General features: G+C 32.9%; 1 protein-coding gene across 4 annotated transcripts in view; it reads right to left on the reverse strand.

Moving 5' to 3' along the window:
- Nucleotides 1–6,816: 6,816 nt before the first annotated feature.
- Nucleotides 6,817–18,512, reverse strand: part of LOC148619836 (uncharacterized) — a 37,731-nt gene continuing 26,035 nt past the window's right edge. For 2 of the 4 annotated variants that reach the window (XM_088580165.1, XM_088580167.1), the window contains 3 exons: nt 9,721–9,762; nt 8,335–8,416; nt 6,817–7,925 (listed from right to left, as the gene is read on the reverse strand). In XM_088580165.1, the coding sequence (XP_088436291.1) occupies nt 7,376–7,925; nt 8,335–8,416; nt 9,721–9,762 (674 nt within the window). In that variant the 3' untranslated portion in view covers nt 6,817–7,375. Of the gene's footprint in view, nt 7,926–8,334; nt 8,417–9,720; nt 9,763–10,187; nt 10,446–12,324; nt 12,673–14,211; nt 14,347–15,754; nt 16,040–16,345; nt 16,429–18,011; nt 18,187–18,512 lie in introns of those variants that run through there. The other 2 variants (XM_088580166.1, XM_088580168.1) reach the window with 2 other exon arrangements.

Below are 18,512 nucleotides of genomic sequence, written 5' to 3' on the forward strand. Positions count from 1 at the left end.
CTGTTCCTGTCGAAGGTGAATTTAAAGACACTGAAGAAGTTATCAAAAATTTTATGACAAACCAAATGCAAATGGAAAGCCCTATCGAATTCCACAGGGCTCATCGTTTTGGTAAAGAGTACGATGTCAAAGATCCACAAAACGGCCGTACATTGTACGCAACCAGATCTATAGTATGCCGATTGATTTAAATGCTAAAAAGATCGTTAAAACAGTTCGAAATGCCGCTGCCAATCTTCAAGGAACCCGATTCGGTGTAAATGTGCAGCACCCAAAGGAAGTTAAAGACCGTCGGAACGTTTTATAGCTTTTTCACAAGGAAGCTAAAAATCTCCGGAAAAAAGTTCATTTCAAGAAAGATGAATTGTTTATTGATGGTTATGAATTTGTTCCACCAGTTACGAGTGGAGCCGATATGAAAACAAATGAGAGACTACCATCCCGTAAATAAGGAGTCTGACCTTTTTTGAATTTCAACTCGAGGACGTGGTAGTCCTGCAGAGGACCCCAGAGACAGACATAATCCGGTCAAGGAAGATCAACGGTTAACAGATGAGACCAACTCTATCGTAACTGACTTTCATTATGGAAACCTTGTCAATACTAACAATGCTGTTCTTGAATAGTGTTTACACTTCTTAGTCTTAAACGTTGTGGTGTTAAAAATAGAATTTTATACATTTTAAAATGAATTTTAATGATGCATTCAATGAGATTGAATTAGAATTTCAAATTTTGCAAACGGATTTTTCAAACATTTTTCTTTTTGGCGATTTCAATAGCAGTACTGGTCATTTGCCAGACTATTACATTTCTAGAAAGACAGAAAATAATAATTTTGATTATGAATTTTCTTTTTGTGAACAGTTATACAGGAACTAGACATTTTGTATATCCCAAGAGATAGAATTTCAGTTGACAAAACTATAAATAACTATGGAAGGAATTTTGTATCATTTTGTAATAACAACAATGTGTGTATATTAAATGGGCGAATAGCTTGTGATAGAAATGGTAAAGCAACGAGCAGAACTACAAGTGTTGTTGATATACGTTATGTACTGCAAATATAGTGCACAATGTAAATAATTTTGAGGTGTTTGATTTTAGCAGTCTCTATTCAGATATACATTTTCCTTTACATTTAGTTGTTGATATTCATAAACATTATGACTTGAACGAGAGGTATGAGGAAATGCAAACAAATTATTCTGACAAAATAGGTCACTGGGACCAAAACAGATTAAACGAATATAGAAATAATATTGATCTGAACGGAGTTGAAGAACTAAAATTATATACCAGTATTTCAAAAACTGATGATTAACAAAGTGTTGATCAGAATTGTATGAATAATATTGTGCTTGAAACAAGAGATGTCTTGCTTAATTCAGCAAAACAAACATTTGGTGTTTGGCGGAATAGAAATGTCGTGAAAAATAGTCCTGATAAAAATTAAACCAAAGATTGGTTTGACAAGGATTGTTACAGAAAGAGAAAAGATTTTCGAAAAGCGCGAAAATTGTAGAAACATTGTGGTTCTAAACTTTTTTTAAAAGACCTATAAGAAAATCTTAGATAATAGTATTAAGAATTATAAGTTTGAACTGAAGAAAAAGATTAAATCTTTGAAAAGTAATAATCCTCGTGAATACTGGAAAGTCCTGAATCGGGATAGACCGGTGCACAGTTATGATATAGCAATCGATACTTCATTTGATTATTTTAAGAAGATAAATAAAAATAATGAAGATATACCAAATGTAATTTATCCTGACGATATTTTGGTAAATGCTGAGCTTAACAAAGCTATTACTAAGGAGGAGGTTATTAGAGCTATCAAAAATGCTAAAAATAACAAGTCTCCAGCAGATGATTTTGTAATAAATGAATATGTATGTGCTAATGCTGATGTTATGTCTGATGTATATGAGAATGTATTTAATATTATACTAGATTCAGGAATAATACCAGAAGCATGGCTAAATGGTAACATTATTCCTCTTTTTAAAAACAAAGGTAGTAAAATTTAACCTAAGATTTATAGACTTATTAAACTTATCAAATCTTGGGAAAATCTTTATTTCGATATTGATCCACAAGCTGTGTAACTATTTAGAAAATAGTTCTATATTACTCGAAAATCAGGATTCAGAAATGGATACAGTACATCTGATCATAAACTTTCTATGTATGCCTTATTTGAATTATTAAAGGTCAAACGAAAGAAATTACGTTGTGCATTCATCGATTTTCAAAGAGCGTTTGACTCTATTCAGAGAAATTAAATAATGAATAAACTATTAGTTAATGATATCAATGGAAAATTCTTTGGAATCATACAAAATATGTATAATAACATTAAGTCCAGAATTATTTTCAATTTAAGCAAATCAGACTACTTTCCATGTTAAATAGGTGTTCGCCAAGGGGAATACCTTTCTCCTGCTCTATTTTCTGTTTAACTCAATCATTTAATAAAAAAATAAAGTTTTTTCGTTTCCAAAAATGTGGTGGGTGGTTCTTGATTCTATCACAACAGGTATATAATTCGCACTTAATATGTATTTAAAAATATTTTTGTTTTTATATTCCGATGACACGGTATTGCTGATAGCAGCACAGAGTTACAAAACATGTTAGATATGTCAAAACTACTGTGAGAAATGGCATTTACCTGTCAATGTCGACAAAACACAAATACTTATATTTTTACGAGGTGCAATTACAAATAACCTCCACTTTACTCTAAATGGTAAAGAAGTTGAGATTGTAAAAGATTACAAGTATCTTGGTTTATATTTCGCTGAAAGTGGGTCCTTTTTAACAACCCGAAAATATCTATACGAAAAAGTTTGAAAGCGATATATGGTGTATTAAGAAAGTGTAGACGAAACAAGCTATCAACTAGATATTTTTGATAAATGCTTTGTTCCTATATTACTATATGGCTCCGAGATTTGGGCATTTGAAAACATGGACATTTAAAATTTTGCAAAAAATATTTTATATATAAAACAGTCTACTCCAGACTGTATCGTGTATGCCGAGCTGGGACGATATCCTTTAGAGGTAACAGCAAATAAAATGTCTTCGTTATAGAATATACAAAAAATGTTCAATTTATAAAATATATTGAATTATTACCAGATAATTTGTTATTTACTCTATGCAAATTTAGATGTGATAGTCAGCATTTGCCAATCGAGACGGGAAGGTGGCAAGGCGTTCCTAGGAACGAGGGACTCTGTCAACTTTGCGACTCGAGTGAAATTGATGATGAATTCCATTACATTCTATCTTGCGAACATTTTTTTTAGTTAGAAAAAAAATAGAAAAAAATTACTTCCTGAGTATTGTTGGAAAAATCCTAATTTTTTTAAGTTCGATAATCTGTTCAACACAACAAATATTATAGTTTTAGAAAAATTAAGCAGATTTGTAAAGATTTTAAGTATGAAAGTCAGTCCTCCGGGTAAATCTTCTAAATTAATACATATTGTATTTTTCACACGTGCATTTGATTGTTATACATTATTGTAATATGTAGTTTATGAGAATAAACTTCATTCATTCATTCATTCATTCATTCATTCATTCATTCATTCAAACAAATCGAAATAAAACACCATAAGTATGTTACTACAGTAAAACTTGATTAGAGTTGATAGATGCTAACTGGGCATAAAAAACATCTACTTGCTAATAAAAAGTAACAATAGGCTTTATCAGGTGATTATGTCCCTGTTACCGGAAGTTGTTTGTCCTGTGAAGTGACAACCTCCTCATTATTTCTCGGAATCAACCGAATTGGCGTTCACGTTTGTATCATCCCTGCCGCGATACTTTTTCAGCTTACATACAATTACAATTCATCGAATTTAAGCACACAGTGTTTTTTTTTTCAAATAAAAACGGAAAATGCCGAACAGTTGGTGTCAGGAGATGACCTCGTTTTTGACAACAAATTAAAATTCAACAATATATTTAAACTGGTGAAAAAGATGTTGGAGTTGATTTTTAGACAAAATCTTCCCCAACTTGTTAACTTGATGTTAACAATATTAATTTTGAGCTTTTCTTAAAAGATGATTTACAGTCCCTGAACCGATCCGTGAATCTATATGACGCGTCAATAACCGATGATTAAATCGTCGCCGACGGACCGATGACCGACAGCTGTGACTGATCTGATTTTGTGTTTTCTTTAAATAACAAATGATCGGTTCCTGTAAATGTCAGAATTTTCTTTGAAACCAATCCAAGAAAATACTTTTGTAAAAGAAAAAGTAAAATTCATGCTTAAATTCATATTATTTAGTAATTATGTGTAAAATTAACAAAAAAAAAAAAAAAAAAAGAAAGAAAGAAAACAAAAAAAACAAGACAAAACAAAACAAACCAATCCGTAAAATATCAACCGATCAGTGATGTAAACAGAAGCGATCACTTGTTTAAGGGATCTGTTTGACGGATCGATGACTAATCGTTGAGCGATGACGGGACGCAATTATAGTTGAACGGATTGGTTCAGGTACTGTATGTGTTTTAAGCAAGATGATTCTGATGTCTTTTTATCCACGAGAACACTCATATTGTACATGTACATTGTCATTTTAATTTTGCGTTTTGACCTACATTTGATACTTTTTACAGCCTTTAATTATACTCTGTTTGGTTATTACTAAGGACTTAATAGTTCATAGTTGTCGATAAAATGGTCAATATCGTGATATTTAGACTGCCCACAGGACAGCGGTATTGACTGTGATAATGACCGAGTCGTAGTCGAGGTCATTATCGCTTTCGCAGTCAATACCATTGTCCTTCGGGCAATCTAAATATTACGATATTGATCAGTTTATCAACAACTACTATTTTTATTTCATTGAGGAACCATATCCTCGATTTTTTTCTCCAGAAATCTATGCAAATCGTGTTTCTGTATATTTACAACTGATTAATCACGAATGCGTTTAATAAAGGGATGAAACTCTAAATTCATAACCGGGCATTATCATATTATGATATTGACTGATGCAACTGTATACTGCAGGTTAATTAATACCACATGTAAATGTATTATCTTATTGAAATTACTTATTTTTAATTGATATGAAATAACATACATTTACATGTACAGCGTTGCCATTGGTCCAATTGACAAGACCTCGTTCACCTGGTTCTCATATCAATTTGCTTTCAAGTGCGTAGAGTTAAAGGATTGTTTGGTAATGTCAACTTCAGTAAACTACTACTATGTTTGTTTGGAAAGATTTCTGTATACTGTTATTTATTCAATTGTCGTCTAACTTAGTCCACAATATCTTTATACAAAATATAACACTTTTAACTTTCCCAACACAAAAAAAAGAACCTTATGTCTCGATTGCTTTTTTTAAAAGTATGATTTGTATTGTGGTTGTTTCCTTGTGACGCAAAACAAATGGATATTAAAAATTGTCCTTTATTGGCTTAAAAAAGTAATTTTTTTTTAAATTTAAAGGCCTTTTCTTAGAAGTATACTCCAGGTCAGTTCAATCCAAAGTTTAAATTTATAACAAATCTTTCCAACCATTTTATTCTCGACACTGAGTTATCGTTCTTTGATTCGCTTTGAGATTATCTGTTTAATAAAACACGATTTATGATCCCTTACGTGAAAGTCTAATCGTAAAGCCGCCACATTCGTTTCAAACCATCACATTGTTTATAAACAATGATCAATGCACTTTTGAAATTATCCACTAACACATAGGCAATTTCCATGAATTGGAAAATGAACAAAAAGTTGTTAAATAAACTTTACGACTTTTTTAGATTTTAAATTTTGAATAAAACGAGAAAAGGTAGGATATTAAGGTCAAAGAGACAACAACCCCACCGGGATTAAATTGTCAGCCCAAGGCCACTCATTGGTCTTCAATAAACGACGAGGAAATCCTCATACCACAGGGCAGGCTGCAGCCGGCCCAAAAACATCATTTTACACAAGTTCAGTAAAAGAGTTGCCTCTATATACTCAAGTAACTTTAAAAATAAAAAAAATAAAGGTGAAAACGAACGGACATACAGAGGCCAGAAATTTCTGACTTGGGAAAGGCGCAAAAATACGGCGGGGTTAAAGTACTTTGGTGTGATCACAACCCTCCCCCTTTAAAAGTTGGCCACTGCGGATACATTATCACACCTAAAAATCAGTTCAAAATGGACTAAATCCCTTATCAAAACAGAAAAAAAGTTGTTATGCTCATAATAAAAACTTTTGTTGATGGATTTCGATAATGTTAATTTTGAATGCTTCTTGTATATAATTTATATTTGGATTAAGATCTTCCTATATATTTGACTCTAAAGCTGATGAGAGGTTACTCCTTGAAACACGTGTACAGTATATTAAAATTCTATGTCTTGAGTGTCAGTCTCAATCAGACAGTAGGTGAAACATGGTATGAAAAAACAAACATTTTGATAGTGTAATTTGATTATTTGCACCATCAGAATCAAGGAAAACAGACAAGATTTTCCATGTCATGCTGGACGATTGAGTTACATTTTCATTGAAATGCCCTGAAAATGAGCATTTCAAGGGCAGATAATTCTGTCAAATACCTTATTTTTCTAAGATTCTAATGAAAAATGTCTGCGCAAAGCCAGTGATGCAGAGATCAAATAATGGTCTTTTAAAATAGATAAAGTATTCCTGAGTGATATTACATTGTTAGATCGGTGTGATTTTGACATTTATGTTTCTAATTTTACCATTTTGACTGATTCTTTCAAACACTTAATTCACTAAAGCAAAGAATGTATTCGTACACTATGAGCATTACTTTTTTATTTTAATTAATGGGTCCATTTGTAACTTACAAAGTCTGTTTTTTCTTTTGTGTTCTTCACATTAAAAGATATCTGATTTATATGGTGAAATGTAGCTATGGAATTGTTTGCCACTTTGCACTTTGTACATTGTGTATTAGTTGTTAACAATTACCGCTTTGTGTTAAGCTTATTCAAACGTACGTGGTTTAGTACGGAAATAAGTGTCATTCAGAAGAATGACGAAATATCTATACGTTTACATATCTTCCCTGTATCAATTTGATCCGATGGAGCAATGTAGTGAATAGAGTCGTCACATTCTGAGACGTTTGTATATATATATATTATTAAAATTATGTATCCATTTTACAACTTAAAGAATAGTGGATGGTTTTAATGTCACCAAGAGCCTGTTTTTAGTAAACATACCAGACAGACTTGCTTAAATATTAAATCAAAATTAAATATAGAATTAACAAAAGCAAAACAAACATAAAAAAGGAAGCAATACACTTGGTGGTTGTACGTATGTATAAAATTATAATACGACTTATTATCGACATAAGTCATAATCACCTTCAGTTTTCTGTTGTGTATGTTGGTAAAATTGATCGTGATCAACATCATCCTTTCTTGCATGAAAAGATGAATCATATGTTTGGTCTACAGATTGCGAATAAACATTGTTTGTGTTATCTTGCCTGTGATAATTGTTGCCTGATATTGCGTATTGACTATCGGTAAAATCATAGGGACTTTCAAAGTCAACAAACGGTTGGGCCATCTGGTAGTTTTCTGTTGTTTTTTCGAGAACAAAATACACTTCTTCGGGTTCTTCGCCAGTTTTGAGTGTGACCAAGTGGTCTCTGTATGACACAGACATTAAATCATTATCTTGTCGGCTTGGAATCAGTTCTTGCTCCGACTCAACACACTCATAATCACTTTGCCTCACATCCCTGTGAGTTTGGTGGAGATCATTCTTGTTTCCATACATTGGTCTCGTGTTGCTGCTCGGTTTTGGTAGAGAAATGTCTTGTTGACCTGTGTAATTAGTTGGTTGTTTTATGATACCCATAGTGCTTTTGTCACTTCTTCTCCTCCTAGTTAGATGAAAACGCAAAATTAAAATTCAATTTAAAACACTTTTACTCAAGTGCAATTTATGACAGTTCTAAGCCAGACCTATTTGGACAATTTTAATTCAGAACTAGGACAATTGGGATCACTGAAAATCCGAAATATTATAAGGATGTCAGTAGAAAAGATAATTGTGAGCTAAAACCTACTAAACATGCAAATATTCACTGTCACGTTGATGTGTTTTTTTTATGTAAATATCGAGTTCTGCTTATTTCAAGTATAATTTGTTTTAATAAAATAGCATCTTTGTGAATGCATTCAAATCATTTTCATTTAGAAATTACCAAACACACTATCTGATTGATCGAAAAAGAAATAAACTAGTACACCCGATCATATATTAAACGTTAAAATGACAATGCAACGTACCTGACAACGAGAAATATAACTGCTCCAACAACACAAAACACAAGTACTACTACCGCTACAACCAATCCAATTTCTTCTATTTCTTTTTTTAATTGAATAAATGATGAAAAAAATAAAACTACACGTGTATAGTATCATGGAACAATTCTGAGACTTATTTTAACATTTACAAAAATTTATATGTTGTAAAAGAATCCGAATAATGTAAAAAATTAGTTTTAGTTCAACAAATTTATCAATTTACAGTTTAATTTTTATAGATAGTTCTAAAAACTATTTTAAACAGTTAAAAGTAGAACAAAAACTGTGGGCAAACTTCACTTGGTAATACCCCGTTTCCCTCCAAAAACTGTGGGCAAACTTCACTTGGTAATACCCCATTTCCCTCCAAAAAGGCCCCGTGCAGGTCCGGGTGTTAAAAAAGAATAGGCCTGCAGCAGCGCTAAGCTTGTCGTAAATCTGACTAAATAGTACTCAGAATCCTAGCCGGGGGCTAGGTCGCTCTGCCCACAGAGCAACTGGGATGTGTGCCCCTGGCGTGTTACATGCTGGGGTTGTCATGCTATAATACGGAAAACCGGACCGCAAACCATAGCGGTGCACCGTATTGGGAAAGATGCCACGTTCCACGCACGTGAAAGAACCCTACTGTGGTATTCTCCCGGAGTAGGAACCATAGGGCTCCGCCACAGGAGGCTAAATTGCCCGACCCTACCCACCTCTCTCTATTTCCAGTGGCAATCAAAGTTTGTCGACCCCATTATCCTTGTGTCCCATCCCTTTTTCATTTCATCATCATTTCATGTTCATTTTATCATCAATTTTGTGTTCATCGTCTGAATATAGCTGAAATATTGCTGCTCGGACGTTAAACCCCAACAAACAAACAAACAAACAAAACCCTCCAAAAAGACCGTTAGGATACCCTTTTAATTGATATAAATATTTAGATGGAAACCAAAACAGGACGTACACAATGCCAAAAAAATGTGAACGTTTCGTAAAATTCCATTCAACAGTTTCAGAAGACCTGCAGATTAGAATAGCCCTCCTTTTTTGGTCGATAAATGACAAAGGCAATTGTTTGTATCAGGAAAATCAAAAGTAATTCGAATGAAATATATGTGAAAGTTTCTCAAATTGTCATTCAACAGTTTCAGGTGCGTTGCGAACTAAAAGATAGTCCTTCAGTTCAACAATTGACAAATTCCATGTTTTGCAACAGGAACCTTAAAAGTTATTCAGATGAGAAAAAAAGAGGTAAACAGTGGCATCATGTAATAAAGAATCCATTAAGCGGTGGCGGGTTAGATCAGGAGACGGAATAACTGGGTGTTTGTGTTCTTTTGAGACCTTCGAATTGATGTAAAATTCGTCTTTACTCACCAAAGATTGCAACATCTGATTCAGATGAAATTTCTGTCTTATCTGAAATATATAAAAATTTCCAGTGTATTTTTATATTTCTAGTATAAGTTAACTCCACTTAATATTTCTCAGCTATTTGTATACGTCCTCATATGGCCAATCCATAAAAAATATGGATGTTACAAAATCTTAATAAGAGTAAAATAATACAATGATGAGCATACTGTCATTAATCAATTAAATGATTAAATGATTAACGACATTTTTTTCAATCTAATAAAACAAAATATTCTTTTTTGATGATTAAACTCATAAAAGATGAGTAGAAGAATTAAATCTAATTGAAAAGTTAAAGACCGGCGTTCTTATGCGCATGGGGGAAATCAAACACATTCCATTTCATTCCACACTTTGGTTGGCTTTGAAATATGGACTTACATGTATACATACATTATGACTATATATGGGCTATATGTGGGTCTTACTTGTGCAGGTAAAATGAAGCTGAATTTCATTCCTCCAAAAACAATCTCGTTTGTTGTTTAGTACTTCAGATAAGTTCAATTCGCACGACGTTACACTTGTATTACTACTACATTGGTTAAAGAACTGTTCTTGAATTTTAGTATACACAGGTGTACATTCATTGATAGTAGGATCGAAGGTGATGTTTAGGCCATTAGCACATGTCTTTATAACAGTGTCAGGTTCCAAAGGCACACATTGTTTTCTTTTTTCCATTTCTGCAAAGAATTAGCTCTATTGAGATTAACTTACAATCATCAAATTAGAAGTATAATAAAACAGGCAAAGAGTGGCTCATGACAAATGTTTTTCACTCAATTGCACTGCATAAAGAGTTATCTCCCTTTTTCAATAAACCAACATTCAACTTTGAGAAAGGATGCATTTTTTATATGACATTGATGATTTTTTAAAATAAAATTTGTTTTGTGCCTCGCACTGCCTGGGATTTATAGACACCTCCTTAACTCCCAACACTAATTCATATATTATGATATTGCCAAAAACCTAACTGTACACTAGATCAGATTTAGGTTTCCTAAATAATCTTTAGAAAGGACGTGAGTCATTTAAAAACAGAAATAGTTATGTTTTAAAGAAAACAAATAAAACCTTGGAGTATTCGTTTGAAAATAATTTAGCTAGAGGTGACCATAGTCATGTCAACACAATGTTTATACGGCTGTAATTGTGTTTGTGTTTTTTTCCGTTTTTCATTGTAGATTTATACGAATAGTCGTCGTCTTTTAATTTAGGCAATTTTATTGTAGATCTTCTTGTGCCATGTTTTGTTTCGTCGTGTCATTTATCATTCGATGTTGTGGTATTTTTTGCCCTCATTGGGCCTGCTACAGTTTGTGCATATTGCATGGGATTTGAATGCGTTTGCATTTATCCATATCATCCCAATTACTTACAGTGGGTCGATATCTTTTGATCGTAATTAAAATCGTATACAATTGACGTTCTGTTGTATTTTAGCGTGTCATCTTATGCATAAAGTCCAGTATTACCATGCTGTAAAATTTGCCTTCACGTGTCTTTTGATAACAATGAGAGATGCCATACAACAAGTTCACTAAATTGTAACTCTCTTCGTCCATCTGTTTTTTCATTCAAATGAATCAGATCTAGAGTTAAATTTTGTGAAAGACAATCATTAAAGATTAAGATAGAAGACCACTGAATTTCACTTATCAATATATTGACGATGTTCTATCCATTAGTTATATTTAATTTGGAGAGAAGCTTCTATTCATTTATCCAACAGAACCTGAAATCAATTGTATAACCTTCACCTCGAATTTGACGACAGCAGTCATTTCGGTACAAAAATATAGATGACATGTTTTCGCTAAACATTCCTGTCTTGGGGGGAATTCAATACATCGTTGGAATCGGAAAACTATTGACTAAACTATACGAAAAACTCGATGACTTTTCATTTCGTATTGTCAATCTGTGGCAAAATCCCTTCAGCACCTGCAGATGGAGTTTTCATATCACAATTCATACGTTTCACCGTAGCTTGACATAACTATGCAGACTACCGCGCTTGACCTCTTGATATTTGGCTTCTGAAACAGGTTTATTTGTCTACTAGATTGACGTCATCTCTACAGAAATTTTATTGTCGTCATCATGAACTCGTAAACCGTTACTGTGCATCCATCTGCACCGATTTGTTCACGGTGTCATGATTTTGTTTACCCTGGACTTGACATAGTATGAGCAAATCGGCGGTTGTTCCTATCATGTGAAAATTCTAATTCTTTGTAGTAATCGATACAAGTTTGTATTTCCTTTGCTATCATATTGTATCCGATCGTGCAGCTGTTGACCTCATTTGACCTCAATTTAAATGAAGAACTTTTCATGACTAACATCCTGGTCTTTTGGATAATTTGGATGCCTTAAAATTCTTCCAGATACACAAATTTGTCTGTAGTCAGAGAAAATAATGTGGTGAAATCGAGGCCATATTTGTCGAAAGGAAATGATGAACCTTAAACGGTACAGCATAAAGTGAATAAAAATCTACTTAAACAGTTGGTTACCTGTACATCGTGTTATGGAACGTTGTCAGTGAAAACTTACCATCGCATGAATGATTCAAAATCTTCAAATCATCCAAAGCAATTGTCCCTTCAAATGGTTTGTTTTGTGCAGATACTTTGAACATAATACTATGTTTAGAACTCGCCTTTAAATCCATAGTTTGTATAGTCCACTTGTTGTACAACTTAGTCAATGTGTCAATCGGTGTTTGGTTTGGCATTTCAAAAACCTTTAATGAATGGTCTGTGTTCGTTTTAAATAACCAAAATGTCAAACACTTATTGGTTAAAGCAACGTTTTGTATAACCAATGTCAATGTTGCTGTTGCATTAATTTGGTTGGTTTTATTCGAATATATATAGGCAAATCGTCCCTTTGAACCAGGGGCTGAAATGACAAAACTGAACAAAATATATTGAAAAAAACATACCTCTGCTCCCTGTAATGAATTATTTTGGAGTATTCTACGAGAGAAATATATGTGTGAATAGGCAGAAATATAAATTTGTGTATTTCAAACCATCTTTTAAACAGTTACAATGTACATTGTAAACTAAAATTGTAAACTTAATAAAAAAATATAACATACAAATACAGACAAAATATACGTTCATAAGATATTTATTGTTAAAGACAAATTAGCACTTATTACATGTATCAACAAACTTAAGGTTCTAAAGGGCCTGAATTGATCACCTGGCTTGGAAAGCAACATTCTATTTTGTTGGAAAAGTGGCCATGTTTTTTCTTGGATAACATTCTTAATACCCAAACCTAGAGAAAATGTATATCTGTTTTACTGTGAAAGTACTATTGTTCGTGTGGTATTAATTTTCGTGGTTTTCGTGGCTAGGCCAAACACAAAATTTGGTTCCCAACGAAAAAAAAAGATGTCCATTGATATGTATACTGAAAACCTCAAACCACGAAATCAAGAATCCACGAACTTGTATTTCTTACATAAACCACGAAAATTGAAACCCACGAATTAAAGTACTTTCACAGTAATTGAATTCTCACTAGTTGTTTCTGAACGAGAATTTATTTAAAGTGATAAAATTGAAAAATGCAAACAGATGTCGAAGGAGGGCAATAACTTCAACATGGCTCAACAGATTAAGACGAAAAATTAACCACAGATAGATCTCACTTAACATACTGAACACCTTTTGTCTGTCAAAATTTCTTTAACCCTGACGCTTTTTGAGATATATGCGAAGAACTGTCTAACTGTATGTATGTTTTATTTTCAGTAACGGCGACAATGTTTTTTGACAGACAAAAAGTCAACACAATTCTGTTCAATTTAGAATTTTCTAAGAAATATTCATACCCAATTTGGTTCACATTGGTTTTGTAGTGTCAGAGGAGAGGAAATTTGAAAGAAACAACATTGAAAATAGAGAAAAAAATAAAACGCCGAAAATAAGCAATAGCTACACCATGGTTTTACAGATTAACACAAAAAATGACCACAGGTAGATTTCCTCATGATTTAACTTCGGCTTTAGAATTTGGGTAATTCTAACGGTTTTTAAGATATATGCGAAACACTTCTGACTGATCCCTAGGTTCTGCTTTAGTAAAGGCGGCCGTGGTCTTCGAGGGATAAAATAATCTCGACATAAATTCTAAGCAGAAACATTCATATCTAGTTTGGTTTGGTAATATCAAGAGAGCCGAGTTTTGAAATAGTGTTGACGACGTCGGACGATGACGACGACAGACGCCAGGTGATGGCAAAATCTCACATGGCCCTATGGGCCAGCTGAGATAAACAAAGGGGATTTGGGATTGTTTAAATGTGAATATGAATGTTTTGATAACATTATGAATTACACATAATCATTTAACTACATACAAAATGTATTTATTTATGTTACAGACAAAACATAGTAAAGAACGGTAAAATAGCCCTTTTCTTACATGAATACGTATGATCTGATGATGGTAAATTGTATTTGCTGCCTGATCGACGTCTCCATTTAAAGCCACCATCGGTATAGTTTCTGCACATGCACCATGACTCAAAGGTACACTCTTGGACTATCTCATTATGGTCTGTGGGATGTTACAATATACAATGAAAAACATCCTTACTTGTGTGATATTAGTGCAACTTATCAACACATTTATTTTCATAACAAAAATATTAAGCAAAAACATCAACAGATTCTCGAAATCAACGATAAAATAATCATTGATATGTCTGAAAACATTTTGCTTACTGATACGTTTCATTCCTCAACTAATCCATTATTTACGGTTTGCAAACTTTAACCTGATTTTACGTTTTTGTTAATGTCTTACGAATGCATTTTAGAGACAGAATCAAATGGCTTCTATATAGACAATAATCAAAATATCCGCGTTTCTCCTTTCACGATTGTGGTCTACTGTAAAAAGTACTATTGTTCGTGGGGTGCCAATTTTTGTTCCTTTCGTGGCTGAACCAAACCACGAAATTTGGTTCCCAACGAAAAGGAGATTCTTATTGATGTGTGTACTGGAAACCTCGAAACCACGAATTCAAGAACCCACGTAAAATGTCCATCCTCCCTAATCCACGAAAATTGGTTTCCAAGAATTAAATAACTTTCACAGTATCTACCGATGTGTTATGTATTTCATTCGCCATACTTTGTGTGCACTGTGTTTCATTTTAAAAAAAGCTGTAAGGAGTACTCATATAGCACAGAGGAAACTATCCCTATCCATACATCTAGTTCGCGCTCACAAAGACAGCTCAGGATCGTGTAATGATTGAGTTTCTCTTTACTGTTTGTCATTGTGCCGTTTGCATATCCGTTAAGTTTTAGTTTATTTTCGTTTCTTTTGTGTTTTTTTTTTAAATCAATACAAGCCTTTCTTTCTATCTTTTAGTTTAAAATAATTAACTAGCACTCCAATTAAGAACCATGCAAAATATAATTCATTGGTAAAAAAACCTACATATTTTAATATTTTGTTTGAATTGCCATAGTTAACAGAAATTATCATTTTGTTTTTCATATTGCTCGTGTTCTTAGGAGATAAACATTATATAGAATGCACTGTAGATTTCAAAATTAAGGAAGATAACTCTGTAAATGGCACTCAAATACAATAGAATCTATTAGATTTTCAACGTTGATTATCTCCCAAGAGCAGATAGATTGGAATGAAGAATTACACATTTCACAATACAGACCCATAAGACAACTTAATTACAAAAATAAAAAAAATATGTAGCCAATTTTGGAGGTTATCACATTTTTTTTCAGATTTTGCATGATTCTTACAAAGACTACTACTTAATCACTTTTTTCTTGATTTCTTAGTAACAAGGAAATAGACTTGTTTTTGAATGATTACGTTACTTATTCATGTTATTGTCGGATCATCAGGAAATAAACAGTTACGGTAAGATACACATATCAATAGTTGTAAGGAAAAGTATAAGTTAAAACTGTTATAAACAGCTGTATACCTAGGCAGGAACTATACAAATTGTAGAAGCCAAGATTATGAAAAACACGTTCTTTGTCTGGAATCATCATTCTATCTATATTACAAGACGTCTTATTGTCGCACTGTTGTTTGACAAAATTAATTGTGTCTGTTGAAATAGCTTGTATTCCAGGACCGTAATCACATTTCATTGGTTGCTTTGAAAGTGATACGTTTTTTATACTGATTACTTTCTCACTTTCATTACATGATATCGGGGTTCTTTCGGAGAAGACTGCTGTAAAGGTGGCCGAGGTCGATAAATCTGAAACCAAGCGGCTTTGTAAAAATGACAGGAATAGTATGCAAACTTCGTATTGTTTTGCTTTAAATAAAAAAAGGTAAAGTGAGTATAAAAGATTGAAACGCATTATGGTACGAACTCTGCGTACAAAAGAATCGCACTAACCAAACATTTTCAAAATCCGTCTGACATACAGTTTACGAGTGTAACTCTTCATGTGTGATTATTACAATTTAAATACTGAACAGAAATTAAGTAGTAGCAACAAAAATGTAAATATGAAGTTTTACGAATAGAAATAAATGTTCAAGTTTTTAAATAACTTACTTTCAGTTGTGTTCGCTCGAATCAGGGCACACATCACCATTAACAACTTCCGACTCCAAAACAGCATCGTAGATGAGACTTAACTATATTTACGAAAGTTTTAGTAGATGAGTTAAACATTTATCAGTATTAATAACAAATCTGTCAAGTGAAAGCAATTACACCACATTTAATCTAAGATCTCATATTGTTAATTTCCTCCTACCAAGAAAGCGACATCCATTTCAAGGTTTTTATCAAGGTTTGTACAATAGAAAAACTGATGCATGTATAATAACATTACAAAAAGTAGACGACATTGTACATGAAAACGTTTTAAGTGCTCCGGTCAAGAAATGACCTAACACTAAGTATTGTTTTTGATAAAATGTTTCAGTGTTGGATCGTGAGACACTTTAAAAAGGAGGTGTGTCAGGCGGGGTTCCTCATAAAAAATGGGGTGCTAGAACATTATTTTAACTGAATTGTCAATTTTACGAATGCAATTGACAAGTTTTCATATAAAAAAGGGGTGCATATTTCATGCATTCCCCTCTGGGTCCGCCACAATGTTTTAAATTGAACCATGAAAGTTGAAAAGAGTATCAACAATTGAATACAACTCAGATGCTAAGTCTTTTTGGAAAATATGTCAAATAAAATGACATTTAAAAGGGAAAATAATTCATTCAAGGAAAATATTTTGTTTTTGTCCTGAGAATTCCGCTGCATTTTGTATTTATTAGAATAATCAAAAGACAGTGTGCATCCATAAGTAATTGGGAAAAAACATAAACGAAGAGGGAAAGTTTTTTGAAAATAATTAACAATATTAGGAAAATTTCATATTAAAGAACTGGTGTTTCGTTCGTTTGTGTATATATAGCACGTAATGGCGCTGGTGACATATTTAGCAGGTTAAATTTTTTTTATAACGTTTGATTATATGTTAGGTCGAAAGTTTGGGTTAAGGTGTGCATCAATATGTGTTTTGTATTTCTCCAAACATTGCTCGGTAATTATTTAACGTTATGTTGCTACAAAATTGACTACAGAAGTTTTATCGTCGTCATCATGAACTCGTGGATCGCTACGGTGTATCTATCTGCGACAAAACTGATTTGTTCAACGTGTCATAGTTTTCTTTTCCTCGTTTGTCTACCCCAGACTTGACTTTTTATGTGCAACTCGGTGGGTGTTTCTAGAAAAGCAGAGGACGCTTACTCTACCGGTGCATCTGGTCCATGCCCCCATATTTTAGTGGAGTCCGAGTTTGTAATTTTCTTTTGTTACTTTGTATGTATGAGTTTAGTTACTTTATGTTCTTTGTTGTGTATGTCTGTTTTCCATGTCTGGTCTTTGTCTGTGGATTAAATTCTTTTGATTACCGCTATAACCTTGGTTCTCTTAATTACTCTCTCTTTGTATATATGATTTTACATACTTTATGTTCTCTGTTGTGTATGTCGGTTTTCCGTGTCTGGTCTTTGTCCCTGGTTTTGATTACCCAATAACCTTGGTTTGCTTGATTACTCTTTTAAACCATGGAAGAAGAAAAAAAGATAAAAGGAAGTTTGTGATGAAAAAAGTAAACACAATAAAATTCTCGTTTTATCTCGTACCTGGCGAAAGGCATGGACTGTTAAGGCTGTTATTGCCGTACAATATGTGTAATTAAGTTCCTTACCGAGTATCTGTACTTCTAAAAGTGAGCATTTAAAATGATATTCCAAAAGAGAATGTCAGAACAAGCTAATCAGTGAATCTGACTGTCAGTTAAAATTATTATCACATAAAAGTAAACAATATCCTCCTTGTGTCGCTAGACACTTCTAGATGTTTTACTTGTGTACTAGTGTAGATACCGACTTCCTGCGTAAATGTACAAAAATAATAACATATCAAAGTTCTGATTGATATTGATAGTTTTTATTTCTATTTATTACATGAGATTCATTCTACGGGTTTCTTTCATAAATAGTTCTTCTGTGTTTGTTTGTGTGGTTTTTCTCTTTATGTTCATGCATTTTAGACTAAACGATATTTTGATCCAATAAATATAAACGAACAAAATAAGGACGGAAACAACAAAGGAGCACAAGCTGTACGAGCTTCCCCTGCATAGTGTGTTTATTTTTCCCATGTGTTAACATTCTAAAATTTGACTAATTATTGTTCCAAAGTTGAC

This window comes from Perna viridis, chromosome 4, assembly GCF_037379345.1.
Source record: "Perna viridis isolate PV_CMFRI_1.1 ecotype Kerala chromosome 4, ASM3737934v1, whole genome shotgun sequence".
NCBI classification, from domain to species: Eukaryota; Metazoa; Mollusca; class Bivalvia; order Mytilida; family Mytilidae; genus Perna; species Perna viridis.